Raw genomic sequence first — 14,385 nt, forward strand, 5'->3', positions numbered from 1 at the left:
GTGTATTCGGGATCAGATGAACACGAATTACTTAATCCTGGAACGCTTTCGATCCGACCCGAGTTTGCCAATTCCTCGGTCTAGACAAACTTGCTCAATAGCGCCCTTGCAAGAGTACTCGGATGCAAATTTCCAAACGGAAGATAGAACTGTAGATATGCTAGCAATCACGTCCTTCGAGGTGGCTTCTATTACTGTTATTCTTCCTCGCATTTCTGGTAAATACACACCATAGGACTTCGAAGCTTGTCTTTGCCCAAGTTAGGATTAGGATAGAGTGTCTGCACTCAGGCACACTCAACTTTACAACGCAATACGGTAGAATTTTCTCAATAAAATCTCCGTCTAACTAAGAACCGGCGCAGTGAAGTGCGAGTCATGTGTTACTCAAAGCCACTCCTTGTTTCCATTGTGAGACACAAAGTCACCTGCATAGTTCTTGAGGTCTGCCTTGTGATAGACTGAAATCACATCTTTGACAGCTTGGGCGGGGGTGGCCGCACCGGCGAAGTGGGGATAGTGCTCCAGGAACTTGCCAACCATCTTCTGAACTTTCTGCAGCTGCTCAGGGTTTACTACAGACAGGGGTTAATCAGTCTCGGACTAGGAAAACGAGAGGGGTGCGTACCGTCTGAGTATTGGCCAACCTCAACCATGCCCGGGCAAATGGCTAAACAAAGGACGCCGTCGTCCTTGTACTGGTTTTGGAACTTGACCACGACCATGTTAAGCGCTGCCTTGGAGATGGCGTAGAGCGGAGCCGTGTCAAATTCCATCTTTCTCACTAAATCGAAATCCGACAGACCGCTAGAAATGGCGATGACCTTCTTCTCCTTTCCTGCTAACACTTGGGGCATGAAAAAGTTGATGAGATTGATGTTGCCGATGACGTTAACCTTGTGGAGGTAGAGGTACTCTCTCTCGAGAGTTTCGGGGTCCTCTCCCCTGTGTGAAACGTTATATTAGTTCCGCAAAGTCGTCCAGACAGCTGGGCGCAAAACATACTGCTCGCCAAGGTTACTGAATGAGTCCAACTTGGACGCAACGCCGGCATTGGCGATGAGGTAATCTAGTTTCCCGCCGAGGATAGGAACGCTGTCAGCGGCAGCTTGCTGGCAGTGAATGTTAATATCAGAAAACGCCGCTGATGCGCGACCGGGACTTGCCTTCAAACTGGCAGTGTCCTCCAAGTCGCCATGCAGAATGTGGACATTGGGCCTCTCTCCTAGCTCCTCCTTCACCTTCTTGATAGTTGCATCCTTGTCTCGCGCAAGTCCAACGATCAAATTATTGGGATCGGTGGAAAGCTGACGGATTTGCTCGAACTGGTGCAGGCGATTAGAAAAATTGGGCAGGATCGTTGATTCAACTTACTCCTAACCCCCTCGAGGCACCTGTGATGACGTATGAAGCCATGTTGAATGAATTGCGAATTGAAGAACAGTCACGATTCTAGTAGGGAGCTGGGTTATACAGATATGGAACAGGCGATATTTGGTCAAATGTGATGATATACTAATGAGAATGTCTGTTTATTTATTTGATACTTAGGGTGTGTGTGAGGGCGACGGGAAATAGGGAAATTCTTCCGTGCCCCACGCTGGAAGATTATAAATCAATATTTCACAAATGCATTTGAGGTTGCCTTAGCCTGACTTTCCCATCGCTCGTACATGAAGCCAATCGGCATCCATGTATGAACTTTCCCCAGAAGTGTTTTCTGACCTCACCTACATTAGCGTGCCTGGGTAGAGTGCGAGAGCGACATAAGATGCAGGCTATGCAGGCTACCTAGATAGCTTCACGAGGCCGTATGCATATAAGACTTGAGCACAAAACCATGACAAGTGGGGCTACCGAGTACATATCTACCTAGGTACATGTGCATTTAAGCGCCAGGGCTCTACCATAATCTTACACGGCATGGTACATGCGGGCTAAGTGTCCGGAGCCTTGATTGTCGTGCATCAATATTCAGCAACCAGATTAGATATGACAAGACAGCTGAAGCTCCTATTAAGCTGTGACACAAAGGAAAACACCTGTTGGGAGACACTTCCGGAACGATCCATTGGTCTGGCAAACTTTGGCAGTCTACTTTCTCTAACCTTCCCAAACTCAGGCACCCTACATGGAGGGCGAGTATCTATATGTATGTTTGGGATCTTTTGTTGCTCAATGGGAGATGAATACTTCAAGTAGTTGAACATATTCCGTCCGACACGGAGGAACCAGTATTCTTCGGCAGTTGATCACGCTCTCTCTCTCTCTCTGTGTGTGTGTGTGTGTGTGAGGCCAGATAATCAAGACCTCTTCATGTCCTCCACGATCTTAGATGCACCCACGAATTTCAACTCCTCCATGGTTTCCTCCCACAATCTCGCTGCGAGCTCTTGGCCTTCGGTCGTATACCAAACAGCTGGATATCTGCTCTTGTCAGCAAGTCACGACCCCATGACTTGAGCTATCACTTACGGTCTGATTGCCCATTCACTGATGAAGCTGCCGTGACTCTCTTCGCCTTGAGCCACGGTTGCTTCGAGGTATATGGAAGCACCACTTTCCAAAGACCTCCCCAGGACGAATTTAACCGTATTCATGGCCATCCTGAAGAGCGCCGAGGCGTTACGATCAAGGCCTGTATATCTGGTCGCACCAGGATTAGGCACGTTTATAATGACGTCACTTGCATCGACGTATTCGACAAGCCGACTCACGAAAAACGCGAGGAATAGCTTCGATCCTCCATACCAGGGAAAGAAGCGGAAGTTCTCTGCGTTATCGTATTGTGGAAGCACTGGACCTTTCAACTTGGGACAGAACTCCGGCTGGTACATCGTGTCGGAACCCACAATGCTGAGCACGGGCGGTCTGGGAGCACCGTTGATCTTCTTGGACTTGAGAATGGGCAGTAGCAATATCGCCAATAGGGCCGTCGATAGATAGTTGACCTGGATGATACTCTCGTGACCTGTGGTCGGGACGGTTGTGTACGTGGTGGTCACCACTGCAGCATTCAAGATCACAATATCGAGGCGCGGCAGAGTCGCAGATTGCTCCGCGAACTTGCGGACCGAATCGTAAGACTGATGATCGATGATCCAGACAGACGTCTCTGAATTGGGGAATTCTTGGCGAAATTGGCTCGCTACTGCGTCACCTTTCGCCTGCGAACGTACGCCCAGGATTAGATGTGAAAGCCCGAGCTTCAGGAGTTGCCGACATGCCTCGAGGCCCAGCCCACCATTGCTGCCGGTGACAATAGCGGTTTGGCCCTTGAGATTGGTATTGGCTGGTAATGGTTTAGGTTTTGTGAATTGCCGTCGCAACATGCCAATTACTGAGGCCTCTCGAGCAGCCTCGGATTTAAGCTTAGACGACATGGCTTATGCGGTAGATGAAGGCTCCACGAACTTGACGACTGTGAATTGTTGGCGCGACACCATTAGAAACAAACAAGGGAGGTTAAAGAATAAGTCAAACTGGGCACAAAGTAGGAGCTTTGAGGTTTTTATACGTAGTAAGCACCGGGTGCCTACCCCACCTTCTCTACAATTGCCAATGCAGATAGGTAGCATTTATCATCCTACGTTTGCCTCATTTTGCGGCCGGAAGCCGGGGCCAGCCGTTTAAATCAAGGTCAAATCTGTGTGCAGTCAGCAACAGCCCATCTGCGACATATATTCGATATTACTTTTACTATTGTATACTCTACAATGGAGGTTTTGGAAGATTCCACGCCAAAGACGAGCCAAGACACTATATTATGACCTCAATGAAGCATCTTACTTTCTGTAAAAGTGGTTGTTCTATACCTCAAGCGTACTTGTTTGGACTCTCGCCGTCGGTATGCTTGGCATATTACTTCATCAGCTTTGCAATCTCGAACTCGAGTCTTGCCGTTGACAAAAATGGGTTAAGATCCAACGTTACGAAAAGCATACGCGCGCGCCTGGTGCTGGATGTGTTGAGCTATTGGTGCATAGCACCAAAGTTTATAGGCATGTATCTTTAGGGACCATGGTAGGATTCTCGTTTGGTTCAAGGCTTGGTTCTCGCACTCGCACACCGTCCCAAGGAATTGTAGTTAGAAGCAGCACCAAGGGCAAATTCGACCACTGGGGCAATATATCCATTAGGCTTGTGGAAGGAAGGCTGTGCAGTTGCAGATATGAATTGGTCGGCATTATTCAGATTCAATTAGGCTCTGAACCAACCTTGTTCTTTTTGGCGAACTCGTTTGGATTTTTAATCACTGCTGTAGAATATGTCCTGAGCTCCGATCCCCCCTGGCATAGTATTGTCCTGGTCGCCGTAGCCAAGCTGCTCCCGTTTATATTGTTCCTAACCTCGAACAACACAGAAAGCTCTCACTTGCGAAAAGGCAGAATCACCTTTCTCATTGTATCAAGGATATGACGGAGTGGATCACAAGGATCCGAGGCTGTGAACTGGGTACAAAGAAGTTGTTGCGCCATTTCGAGAAGGATGCTTCACTTGAGGGAAGAAAGACAAGAACGCGGGACAACTGGGCACATAAAGCACGAATGGGTTCTGCAAGACTTTAGGCACTTAGCAGGTCCAGGAGAAAAGACTGCTTTACGTTGACACTGTATAAAGTCTCAGGTTTTCGCTCCATATATAAGTAAATCATCTCGTCCTTCACTATTTACGGATGATATAGTGAGTCTTGCCTAAACACGTAACTGCGGAGCTAATTATTGTGGTCTATTCAAGTCTATTCAATATCCTTGTATTAAAATAATTTTCTTTTCAACTCTATTGCAAAATGCATTAGGTAGTTCGGCTCGATCATCTACTGCGGCAGGATAGGCACGTAGTACCGGAATCGATTCTGCGGGTCGTACTTGGCCTTGAGTCCCCGTAGGCGCTCCAGGCGCCAGGGCTCGTACCCGTAGATGGCCTCGAGGGTCTCATACGGGTGGTTTAGCGCATAGTTGACGTATGTCTGGGGCTTGCGCTCTGGCTGCCCACCGTTCCACAGGTCCCAGACTTCCTTGGCCCACGCCTCGGCTGGCTCCTGCAGATCGGAGCCTTCGGGTACCGTGGTCGTGAAGAGCCTGCGGTGTCATTGCATGTTAGCCCAGCTTTATCGCAGTAAGGAGATTTTAAATTATTGGTGGCTCACATTAGGTGGTTTTCGTCACGGTGCGGATAAGCAGAGAAGTCGGAATCGATAGCCTGGGTGGCGGCGTTTGCATACCCCTCGTGCCAAAGGAGGGCGGTGGGGGCGAGCTCGGGATACTGCTTGATCTTCTCATTAAAGTGGTTGTAGAGGGTGCGCTCGGTCGTGATGTTGTACGTCTGGGTCATGACGGTCGAGATGGCGTACCCGCCCGACACGCAGTCGTCGCCAGTGACGCCAGCGACCTCAGGGTACGACATGTCGCCCTGAGTCGATGACATGGCCTCGATAGCGTTGAAGGGCTTCAGGAGCTCTTCGGCATCTTCCGCAGGGCCAGCGTAGTGGAAGCCCCAGGCAATGATCGCCTGTTACACATTAACACCTGTATCAGAATTGGGGTTGAAATTATGTAAGCCGAGCGACTCACCTCAGCTTGACTGTAGGATGGATCGATGACGATGGAGCCGAAGTTGACACCCATGAGAGGGGGTGTAGTCCCGTTGTAGCTCTTGTGGAATTTGTTCATCTCCTCGAACACAGTCTCCAGCTTATCCTGCGACCAGACGTAGTTGTGGAAATGCCAGGTGTCGATTTCGCGAGGATAGATTTCCTTCTCGGCACTGGTGACAATACCGAAATTGTGACCAGCACCCTCCATAGCCCAGAAAAGATCCGAGTAGCTTGTGGCGTTCACGCCGACCTCTGCGCCATCGGCCAGGACTACGTTCAAATGGATGAAGTTGTCTGAAATCAGGCCGTAGAGACCTTCATAGCGCCCGTGGCCACCGCCCAGGGCTACTCCCATCAAGCCAACACAGGGAGTGCCTCCCGTGGCTGAAATTGGACTGCATTAGCAACTAAATTCTCTTCATCAAGGAAGGGATCTCACTGGTGACGTAGCCTTGGTCCCAAAGCGTTTGGATGACTTGACCACCGTACGTCCCAGCTTGAAAGACAGCAGATTTGCCGTCCTCCTTGATGGTGATGGTGTGTAGTTGACTGAACTCGATCTCCAGCCCATCAAAGGCGGACAGGCTGGTCGTTGCTCCATGGCCACGATTCCTCGCTAAGAACTCGATGCTGTTATCATTACAATACTTGACCTATGCCAGTCCTTGTTAGCAGGCCTGTTTTTGAGGTTCTCAAACACCCACCATCACTCACAATCTTCGAAACATCCGACTCCCTTGCCGGCTGAACCACGACCTGAACTTGGGGTCGTACGAAGGTGTTCCATCTTTCAGTCGCGTTCTCCCACAACGAGCTGGAAGGTCCAAATATCAGCGTGCCATTCGAGACGAACAAACCCAACTCCGACTGGACTGTTGCAGCCGTCAGGTTGTGCCGTGTGTACGGCTGTCGCTGAAAGTAGCGAGGGATGCCAATCTCTCGGTTCACGGGCACGGCGGACACAATAACCTGCAGGAGCGTGAGGCCGTAGAGGAAGGACTTCAGAGCGCCCATTTTGTGCTTTGGTATTTATTTTGAAAAAAACTGTTCAGCTATCGGTAACGACTGAGTGATGGTATCTTCCTCTCCCGAAAGACGACATCTTGTCTGCTTTTACGTTCCCCATTCTGAAACCTCAGCTGAACCCATTTTGTGCGCCTGAATCCTTTTGGAGGGCTCTCGACTGCAGATTCTATCTTGATACCGGGGATGGGCATAGCTTCAGATTAGCCAAGGTTGTGCTGAACCGAGGATGCACAAGATGGCGGTGCCAGGAGGGCATCCAGACCACGGACCCAGTGGCGAATCCTTCCGCCAAGGATGGCACCGACTGGTACAGTACATGTCCAGACCCTGGTACTCATTGCAGGGAGCTTCATATACAGAATCTGCAACCCTACTCATTATCCTTGCTGTCGCACGCAGTGGAAGGCTGAATAAGCGCTTATGCTTGATAAGCAGGGGGGGGGACTGTGTCCCCGCTGCATGCGGTGTACAAGAGCCTCACTCCTAATACTCCCACGAGATTTTTTTAAGAATAGTCCGAAGGTGCCGAGTAATCTGGGGCGCATGTAAGGGTATGGCCTGCGTTAGTGCATTTTGAAATCGAGGAGAATTCTAACTCCGTTGCTGACCTAAGATCGTGGAATCAGCTGCGATACCACCACACCCACCTGCACTACCTGCTTCCGGTCCAACCGTAAGTGACAAGGGAGCCTGCGCCTATACTGGCCGCGAGCGAGCGATAGCCGTCGTGCCCTAGTCGTGAACTTGTCCTCGTTGCCAACGGCAGCTGCCTGTCCCATATCCGATACACGCTTCGTCAATATATCATATTTGGACACATTAAGTTGCACCGCAGTCTGACAACCTCTACACATAGGCATGATGCCCAGCCCTGGCTGGACGTGCCGACGATCTGGAATCCTTTCGAGCTGAAGATACCCGACTGGGACCTTTTCGAGTACTGTATGTCCCGTCTACTTGCACAGCCTGCTGCTTGCATGCTGACGGGTGCATGCGCACCACATGTAGTCCAACATGTAGCGTCCAATCCTCTGGCCACTTTCTGCTAAGACGGCACCGATGTTAGCAACGTCCTGATCAGAATTAGGCTGGTGAGCCACACAGCCTCAGCCAAGGCCGTGCTTAGGGCCCTGCTGGCCTTCTCTTCACTGCACCACCATGGTGTGCACGCCCAGGCCGTCGAGCTGAAGATCACCGCGCTACAAAGTTTGGCGAAAGCCTAAGGTGGATCAGATATGGGCCCCAAGGAGATTGTCGATCATATGGCCACGGCAATGCTGCTCTGCTGCTTCGAAATTCACCACGCATCATGCACTTCGGGCCAGTGGACGGGTTATCTTAGCAATACCAAGAAAATTATCAACGCCTCCTGCACGAGTAACCTCTTGCAACTAGACACCGACATAGGCATCATACTCGACTGGGTATACTACCACGATGTGCTAACCCGCTTCTTGTTAAGACATTGGAAGAGAGAGGACGTCGGTGAGGTCCTACCGACGTCGACCGATGTTTTCTGGGCAGAGGTAGGTAATTACTTCTCGGCGACATCGGGTCTTTAGTAATAACATGTAGGGATTATAGGATTCTGTGATGGACCAATCTGCTTTTTCCATGCTGGAATTATTGTCGAAAATGTGTGATGTGGTATCCACGGACACACTTCTGCTGGAAGCTATCGATAACGTGGACGACTTTAAGGGCTTCTTGAACGTGCTCGACTGGAGAATTAAAAGCATACCTGTCTCACTCCCTCCTATCGATAGCGATGCAACGTCAGAGGATTCTTCTCTGCTCCTGCAGTTGTACCAACTTGCTTTGCTGCTGGAATAGGGGGAGGCATGTGCGCTGACCCCCCGTTTGCAACAATTGAAGCCGAAACTATATGTTTTGGCGAGACTCATTGAGTTGATCCAGAATACATATCTAGACATTGTTTACAAGAGCTAGACTCATCGATGATAAATTACATTCCTTTTGCACTTTACGATAGATCTTATGAATTTCCTTATAGATGGCTGTTATTGGACGGTTTATATTCTTTCCATGTCTCATAACTCAACACCTGCCCGCTCCAAACCATTATAACCAGTCTACTGCTTCATCCCGAAGATTACTTCTTCCCATCGTACTGGGCATACTCGTCCATTAGGGCGCCGACCTCAAACTCGAGCGTCTTGCCATTGACGACGACGGGCTCGACGTCAAGCAGGAAGTAGAGGATGCGCGCGGGCTTGTCGGACGACACGTTGCGCCACTTGTGCATGGTGGCGCGGTTGACCGACACGTCGCCGGGGCGCATGCGCCGCGACTCGCCGCCGTCGAGCGAGTACTCGAGCTCGCCTTCGCACACGGTTCCGAAGACGATGCAGATCGACCGGTGGAACTCAGACTCGGTTCCGGGCGCGAAGTCGATCATGCGCACCACGACGCCATGAGGGATGTGCAGAGAGGGCTGTGTTGATTGTCGGCCGTATTAGCGCATCATTGGTGAAGAAAGAGAAAAAGAAAGGTCGATACACAACTTACATTCTTCTTGATATACTCGAGATCCGCATTGCCGTTTAGCTGGATTGGATTTCTGCCGCTGCTATACAAGATATTCTGCACGGCGGCACCGCCAAGCATGACAGAGTGGTGGTCTCCATGGTCCGACTATCCATTATCAGACGTCAGTCAATCCCACTCGAGAAGCGGGATGTATGAGTAGATTCTTACGTGTAGAAACACAGATTCCCCCTTTTCGTTGTGTCCAGTGATGTACCGGTTCGGGTTTCGAAGACCGGGGGCTGGAAATTCGGTGCAGGGGCCGGATGTGGACATAGTGAATGAGTAGTGAGTGAATCGCAGGAGAAGGGACGTAAACTATTCGATTGTGGCCATGAGAAAAAACACCAATCCGGTGGCTTTTGAAGACATCCTAAGAACTGAACGATGCGGAGAGAGAGCATAAACCCGGCCGAACCCGCTCCGGAGTGCCAAAGTCATTCTGGTGTTCGACTCGGACTTTCATTTCGCTATGCGGTGCACGACTGTATGCGGGCTTAACGCATTGCGAATAACTCCGACGCCACGGCTTATCCAATCGGGTGGCTGCAGAACCGTTCCAGACAGGAGATTGATAAGAGCCACAGGAAACATAGTCCGAGCCACAAGTCCTCAAAGCAAGATGGTGAACAGCTAAGACCCTGTTGAGTCAGATATTATCAAAGAAACCCTGTTTAGTCAGATATTATCAAAGAAGACCTGTTGTCAGGCAGCATGGCCAAGATGGGTAGCGGAAAGAAGTCATATGTAGTTCGCAATACATATATCGCTATATATCTATATGACAACGATTGATACCTGATATCTCATTGCGCATACCCCACCCATCACGACGAGAGCATGTCGTATACAGCTGTCATGGCTACCCCAACCAAGACCAATGGCAATAAGATCAACGGTCAGAACTCTGTCAGCACAATTCTTCCCGTATTGAACCAAGTTAAGGAAGAGATCCACACTGACTACGACGACCGCAACTTCTGGTGGGGCGCCTTGGCTGAACCTCTAGCCACGCTCCTCCAAACCAGTCAGTATGCGTACGATGTGCAGCTCAAATATCTGCGTTGGTTTCACAAATGGATACCCGCTGCGTTAGGACCACGGCCTATCAGCGGCAAGCCATTCTACGGATCCTGGCTCACTTACGACAGAAGCGCCCTGGAGTACAGTCTCAATTGGAAGGAGAAGAGTCCCTTTCAAACCGTCCGCTTCACACTCGAGCCGATGTCAAAGAAGGCTGGCACATCCGCCGACCGCCTGAACCAGACCGGGGCCAAGGAGTTCTTCACCGCCGTAGCAATGGACATCCCCAGTCTCGATCTGGAGCGGTTCAATCACTTTCTCGCGGCAACCCACGTTCCCGACGAGGCCGTCGACAAGGCGGTGGCAAAGCACCCTCCAGGCTTCCCCCGGAGCCGCGTCTGGGTCGCGTTCGATCTGGAGCGATCCGGGGGCATCGTGGCCAAGGCCTATTTTCTGCCTCATTGGAGATCGCTGTACACGGAAGTGTCAACCCGGACCATCGTCTTCGATGCCATCCGGAAATGCAACGGGCCGTCTGGGTCCTATGAATCGTCCATCGCGGCGCTGAACGAACACCTGGACGCGTTCCCGCCCGGGGAGACGCCCGAGATCGTGCTGCTGTCCAACGACTGCGTCGCCGACGCCAGGTCCCGCATCAAGGTCTACGTGCACTCCGAGGCCGACACGCTCGCCAAGGCCCGGCACATGTTCCATCTGGGCGGCCGGCTCAAAGGATCCGCCATGGTGGCGGGGCTGAAGGCGGTCGATGACTTCTGGCACCACCTCTTCGGGCTCAGCCGGTCGGACCCAGACGCCGACGATAAGGTCGTACTGAGCGGGCATAAGTGTCTGTTGGTCTACGAAATGCGACCCACGTCACAAGAGGGTGCGGCGGCTGAGGTGTCGCCGGACATCGAGGTTAAACTGCACATCCCGACGTGGGAGCTTGGAAAGACGGACACCGAGATCGGAGCGCTGATGTCGAGCTGGTTCCAGGCCAACGGGCACCCCGAGCTTGCCGCGAGGTATCAGCCTGATCTAGCCGCAACCTTGTAAGTGCCTGTTTAAACCATTTTCGGCTCGGTAATCTTGTCTGTTTTGGACTTGCTTGGATGGCTGATATGAGAACCAATAGCCCCAAACACCAGCTTTCTACGACTGGTGGAACCCACACTTTTATCTCGCTCACGTACACACACAAAACTGGGCTTTATATGACCACGTACTACACCACCAGGCTGCCCGAGATGCATTTTCCTTTAGACTAGCTAGGCTTCAGTGGAATCACATGCCATAAGTGGACCATTTGGACCTTGTATTGCTACACCGTGCTTCATTTAGGTCGATGTGAATCTGCAATCTAGTCAACACCAGAGATAGATGCGAGCGTATGAGGCGTATTTTGAGTATTTATTTCAATACTGCAGCCTCAGCCCCGAAATCTTATCTCAGATTTAGTTCTATCTACAGTCGTTTACAATAAAATCCCGACACCTACAATTCGGACAATCTTCTAGCTACCATCGTTACACCCACGCTTCACGCTTGGGAAAACAAATACCCATCAAAGAGGCATGCATGCGGCAACGACAACCATTGGTACATGTAGAGTTTGTGTCGCATTAATTCAACCGATCTATCTCTAGTAATCATGCGTGGGGACGTCGGCTTTGGTCTTTGAACGAACTGGTAGCGCCCGGTTGTCTATTTCTCTTCTACTTCACGTCATCGTCTCCAAGACTTGCTCACTCGCGGCCTAGCATCCAGAGACAGGACTGGGCCAGTCCGTTGACGCCCCTAAGACCCTGCAGCCCCGTCACGATGCCCGTCATTAGGGCGACGTAGGCGTGATCGCCACGCGCGAGGCACAAGCGCGCGCTCAGCAGCAGCGGGATCGGCGTCAGCGGGTGCGTTTCGAAGTGCGAAAGCTGGCCCAGCATTCCTGTTAGCATGTCCAGCTCGTGCACCGCATCCAGCGCGCGCTGCTTGTGCTCCATGAAGCGCGTTGTCGTCGTCGTCGCCGCGGTGGGGCTTGATGACGACGACGACCCAAACGCCGTGTCGCAAAGCGTGAACACGGTCATGTACCCCGTCAGCGCCACGAACACGAGTGTGGGGTCCGGGTGCTCCGATGTGGACGATGTATGCATCGACAGTGCCTTGATGCGACGCGTCACCAGCGCGTTGAGCCACTGGTGCCGGCGGCAAAAGTCGTCCATCTGCGGGTTCTGAAAGCCCTGCTGCGGATCTTTGTGGTTCAAGTGTATTAGCTGTTGGATATGAAGTGGCTGTGATTTGTGTTCCAGGGCCCGTCCGCAAATCGTTGCCATGAGGATCGACTCGGCAAAGGGCGACGACATGTTGCTGTCACTACCCTGTAGCTCAACATTACAGTTCTTTTCGCCAATGATTTCTGGGAGGAAGACCATCGTTACGGCCCTTCCACTCATGAAGTGAGCTTCCGGTGCCGGTAAACGGGTACGGATCTATAGTTCAGGGGTCAACGACAAGGTCAGTTGCGAGGGCTAAACGGAAGGAATACCTGTGATTCGTTGAAGGTGAGAGAAACACCATCAATCGTGCTTGTGAAACGATCCAGAATATAGGCAACCCAAAACGTCCGCCGCATTGACTCCATGTCAATCCAGTTTCCTTTCCCAGGGCCACCATGGTCCTGGTCTTCGAAAATGCAGTTAGGTCCGTCGATCTCGCACAGCTTCATCAACTGAGCCAGGCGAAAGGCTCTCCCAGCAGAGACCATTGCGCGTTGATAGTTGGCTGTATTGCTCGTTAATTCGTACATTGTTAACAAAATCCAAGCCTGGAGCTGTTCAATGCAAACCCGGCTGTCGGCTTCCAACCCTTCAAGAAGCTGCCGTACTTCCGCATATAGTTCGAGCCGTATGAGCTGAAACTGGCTGGAGAGGGACGCCGCCAGCGTCCACATGGCGTATTGCAAGCATATCCTTGCTTTGTTCTTATCCACCTGTCTGGACCAGGAGAGATATCTGAACTTCTGCAACATGGGTACGAATACGTGCACTCGCTCAAAGTACAGCTGATCTAGATCGGTGCATATCATGGGAGTGAGATGCATTCCTAACCCGAGCGGCTGCTCTGGAGCCTGAGCCTGCGGGTAGTCTAAAGCTGCCGATAGTGGCATGCTATTGTACTGCAAGTTTATATTATCGATACCTTCCAAGGGTGCAACAGATAGCACATCCAGAGGCGTGTTGATCATACTTGTGGACCAAGCTTTTTTTTCGCCAAAATGGGGCTGTATAACGTCTGCCGAAGAGATGGCCGACACGTGTACACGCTGGACTTCATTGCTTCCCTCAATGCTGCTATATTCATTGTCAGTATTTGAGGCCTGATCTGATGGTGCTTCGGTTTGATTTGCTGTGGCACCATCATCCTGTTGTTGTGCTTGCAGACGGGTCTGTAGATCCTCTTTTTCCCATGGTTGTTAACCCAGAGAACAGCAAAAGCCGGGACCGCTACCTACCTATCTGCTTTTGCAGCTCCCTAATATATCCCTTCTTTGGCCCGCGGGGTGGACAGCTGCTTCGTACGAAGCATTCCACGCCTGAGTTGACACATGCCATGCATTGTGGCGTCCTCCTATCGCAGCGCAACTTACGTCGTCGACATTCCTCGCACTGTTCTCCAGAGTGTCATTTGGATTCATTCTTCCACCGAGATGGAACAGATTGGGATCCGGAAAGATGGGGGGAAAGCACTGTTAGGAAATTACCAACCGCGGACCCAGACTGTTGTCGTGACTGTCGCTGGCTATGTTTCGGTGACGTGTCATTGCTCGAGACGGGTCGAGCCAGCGGAACATCATTTTTGAAGACGAACGACATCTGATCTAACGCTTACTCTCGTGGCGTTCGAGGGTAGCTCGGTGTTACTTCGTATTCAAGGAATACAGATGACACTTTAAATAACTCTTTTGCCTTATCACCACCGACGAAAAATACGCCCGATCAGTCGTAGCACATTATATAAACATGTCATAGGCAGTATAAAGCATGGAAAACTGGTGATATGCACCTTCCTAGCTGGGCCGCAGCCTTATGCATCGTAGCCTAACCGGCTTAATATGCCTGTTTAATATCGGTTATATGCAGGTCAGCTCGCCACCTTGCTAAGCCCTTGGACTACCGATCTTCACTAACGAGTACGGT

General features: G+C 51.1%; 7 protein-coding genes across 7 annotated transcripts; 2 read left to right on the forward strand and 5 right to left on the reverse strand.

Annotated features, from left to right (window-relative positions):
- Positions 1-387: 387 nt before the first annotated feature.
- Positions 388-1,416, reverse strand: BCR38DRAFT_453701 (uncharacterized protein; the record flags this gene model as incomplete). The annotated part of the gene is made up of 5 exons (XM_040861623.1): positions 388-575; positions 629-945; positions 1,006-1,112; positions 1,167-1,325; positions 1,375-1,416. The coding sequence occupies 5 exons, from the start codon at positions 1,414-1,416 to the stop codon at positions 388-390; spliced, it is 813 nt and encodes a 270-aa protein (XP_040720655.1).
- Positions 1,417-1,945: 529 nt separating this feature from the next.
- Positions 1,946-3,529, reverse strand: BCR38DRAFT_415837 (uncharacterized protein). Its single transcript, XM_040859055.1, has 2 exons — positions 2,476-3,529; positions 1,946-2,427 (listed from the first exon to the last, which is right to left on the reverse strand). The coding sequence occupies exons 1-2, from the start codon at positions 3,381-3,383 to the stop codon at positions 2,304-2,306; spliced, it is 1,032 nt and encodes a 343-aa protein (XP_040720656.1). The 5' UTR covers positions 3,384-3,529; the 3' UTR covers positions 1,946-2,303.
- Positions 3,530-4,650: 1,121 nt separating this feature from the next.
- On the reverse strand, positions 4,651-6,838 carry BCR38DRAFT_415840 (uncharacterized protein). The gene is made up of 5 exons (XM_040859056.1): positions 6,311-6,838; positions 6,036-6,249; positions 5,574-5,980; positions 5,150-5,511; positions 4,651-5,081 (listed from the first exon to the last, which is right to left on the reverse strand). The coding sequence occupies exons 1-5, from the start codon at positions 6,608-6,610 to the stop codon at positions 4,817-4,819; spliced, it is 1,548 nt and encodes a 515-aa protein (XP_040720657.1). The 5' UTR covers positions 6,611-6,838; the 3' UTR covers positions 4,651-4,816.
- Positions 6,839-7,857: 1,019 nt separating this feature from the next.
- Positions 7,858-8,455, forward strand: BCR38DRAFT_479590 (uncharacterized protein; the record flags this gene model as incomplete). Its single annotated transcript, XM_040863170.1, has 2 exons — positions 7,858-8,148; positions 8,207-8,455. 2 exons carry the CDS (start codon positions 7,858-7,860, stop codon positions 8,453-8,455), a joined length of 540 nt encoding a protein of 179 aa, XP_040720658.1.
- Positions 8,456-8,590: 135 nt separating this feature from the next.
- On the reverse strand, positions 8,591-9,724 carry BCR38DRAFT_358122 (uncharacterized protein). The gene is made up of 3 exons (XM_040857135.1): positions 9,341-9,724; positions 9,152-9,277; positions 8,591-9,077 (listed from the first exon to the last, which is right to left on the reverse strand). The coding sequence occupies exons 1-3, from the start codon at positions 9,443-9,445 to the stop codon at positions 8,736-8,738; spliced, it is 573 nt and encodes a 190-aa protein (XP_040720659.1). The 5' UTR covers positions 9,446-9,724; the 3' UTR covers positions 8,591-8,735.
- Positions 9,725-10,027: 303 nt separating this feature from the next.
- BCR38DRAFT_329204 (aromatic prenyltransferase) lies at positions 10,028-11,460 on the forward strand (the record flags this gene model as incomplete). The annotated part of the gene is made up of 2 exons (XM_040854862.1): positions 10,028-11,244; positions 11,328-11,460. 2 exons carry the CDS (start codon positions 10,028-10,030, stop codon positions 11,458-11,460), a joined length of 1,350 nt encoding a protein of 449 aa, XP_040720660.1.
- Positions 11,461-11,749: 289 nt separating this feature from the next.
- BCR38DRAFT_3204 (fungal-specific transcription factor domain-containing protein) lies at positions 11,750-14,174 on the reverse strand. Its single transcript, XM_040854765.1, has 3 exons — positions 13,701-14,174; positions 12,735-13,645; positions 11,750-12,678 (listed from the first exon to the last, which is right to left on the reverse strand). Exons 1-3 carry the CDS (start codon positions 13,798-13,800, stop codon positions 11,938-11,940), a joined length of 1,752 nt encoding a protein of 583 aa, XP_040720661.1. The 5' UTR covers positions 13,801-14,174; the 3' UTR covers positions 11,750-11,937.
- Between the last annotated feature and the right edge of the window lie 211 nt (positions 14,175-14,385).

The sequence above is a fragment of the Pseudomassariella vexata genome (assembly GCF_002105095.1).
Source record: "Pseudomassariella vexata strain CBS 129021 chromosome Unknown BCR38scaffold_1, whole genome shotgun sequence".
Taxonomy (NCBI): Eukaryota; Fungi; Ascomycota; class Sordariomycetes; order Amphisphaeriales; family Pseudomassariaceae; genus Pseudomassariella; species Pseudomassariella vexata.

Bases quoted from the DNA above. Each gene is read 5' to 3' on its own strand.
- BCR38DRAFT_415837 (XM_040859055.1), bottom strand. From the start codon at position 3,383: ATGTCGTCTAAGCTTAAATCCGAGGCTGCTCGAGAGGCCTCAGTAATT. The intron at 2,428-2,475 runs GTAAGTGATAGC...TGACAAGAGCAG, and splicing joins AGTGAATGGGCAATCAGACC to ATATCCAGCTGTTTGGTATA.
- BCR38DRAFT_415840 (XM_040859056.1), bottom strand. From the start codon at position 6,610: ATGGGCGCTCTGAAGTCCTTCCTCTACGGCCTCACGCTCCTGCAGGTT. The intron at 5,981-6,035 runs GTGAGATCCCTT...GTCCAATTTCAG, and splicing joins GGACCAAGGCTACGTCACCA to CCACGGGAGGCACTCCCTGT. The intron at 5,082-5,149 runs GTGAGCCACCAA...ATGACACCGCAG, and splicing joins CGTGACGAAAACCACCTAAT to GCTCTTCACGACCACGGTAC.
- BCR38DRAFT_358122 (XM_040857135.1), bottom strand. From the start codon at position 9,445: ATGTCCACATCCGGCCCCTGCACCGAATTTCCAGCCCCCGGTCTTCGA. The intron at 9,278-9,340 runs GTAAGAATCTAC...GATAATGGATAG, and splicing joins GGGAATCTGTGTTTCTACAC to TCGGACCATGGAGACCACCA. The intron at 9,078-9,151 runs GTAAGTTGTGTA...CAATCAACACAG, and splicing joins TCGAGTATATCAAGAAGAAT to CCCTCTCTGCACATCCCTCA.
- BCR38DRAFT_3204 (XM_040854765.1), bottom strand. From the start codon at position 13,800: ATGGCATGTGTCAACTCAGGCGTGGAATGCTTCGTACGAAGCAGCTGT. The intron at 13,646-13,700 runs GTAGGTAGCGGT...CATGGGAAAAAG, and splicing joins GGAGCTGCAAAAGCAGATAG to AGGATCTACAGACCCGTCTG. The intron at 12,679-12,734 runs GTATTCCTTCCG...CCTGAACTATAG, and splicing joins TCACCTTCAACGAATCACAG to ATCCGTACCCGTTTACCGGC.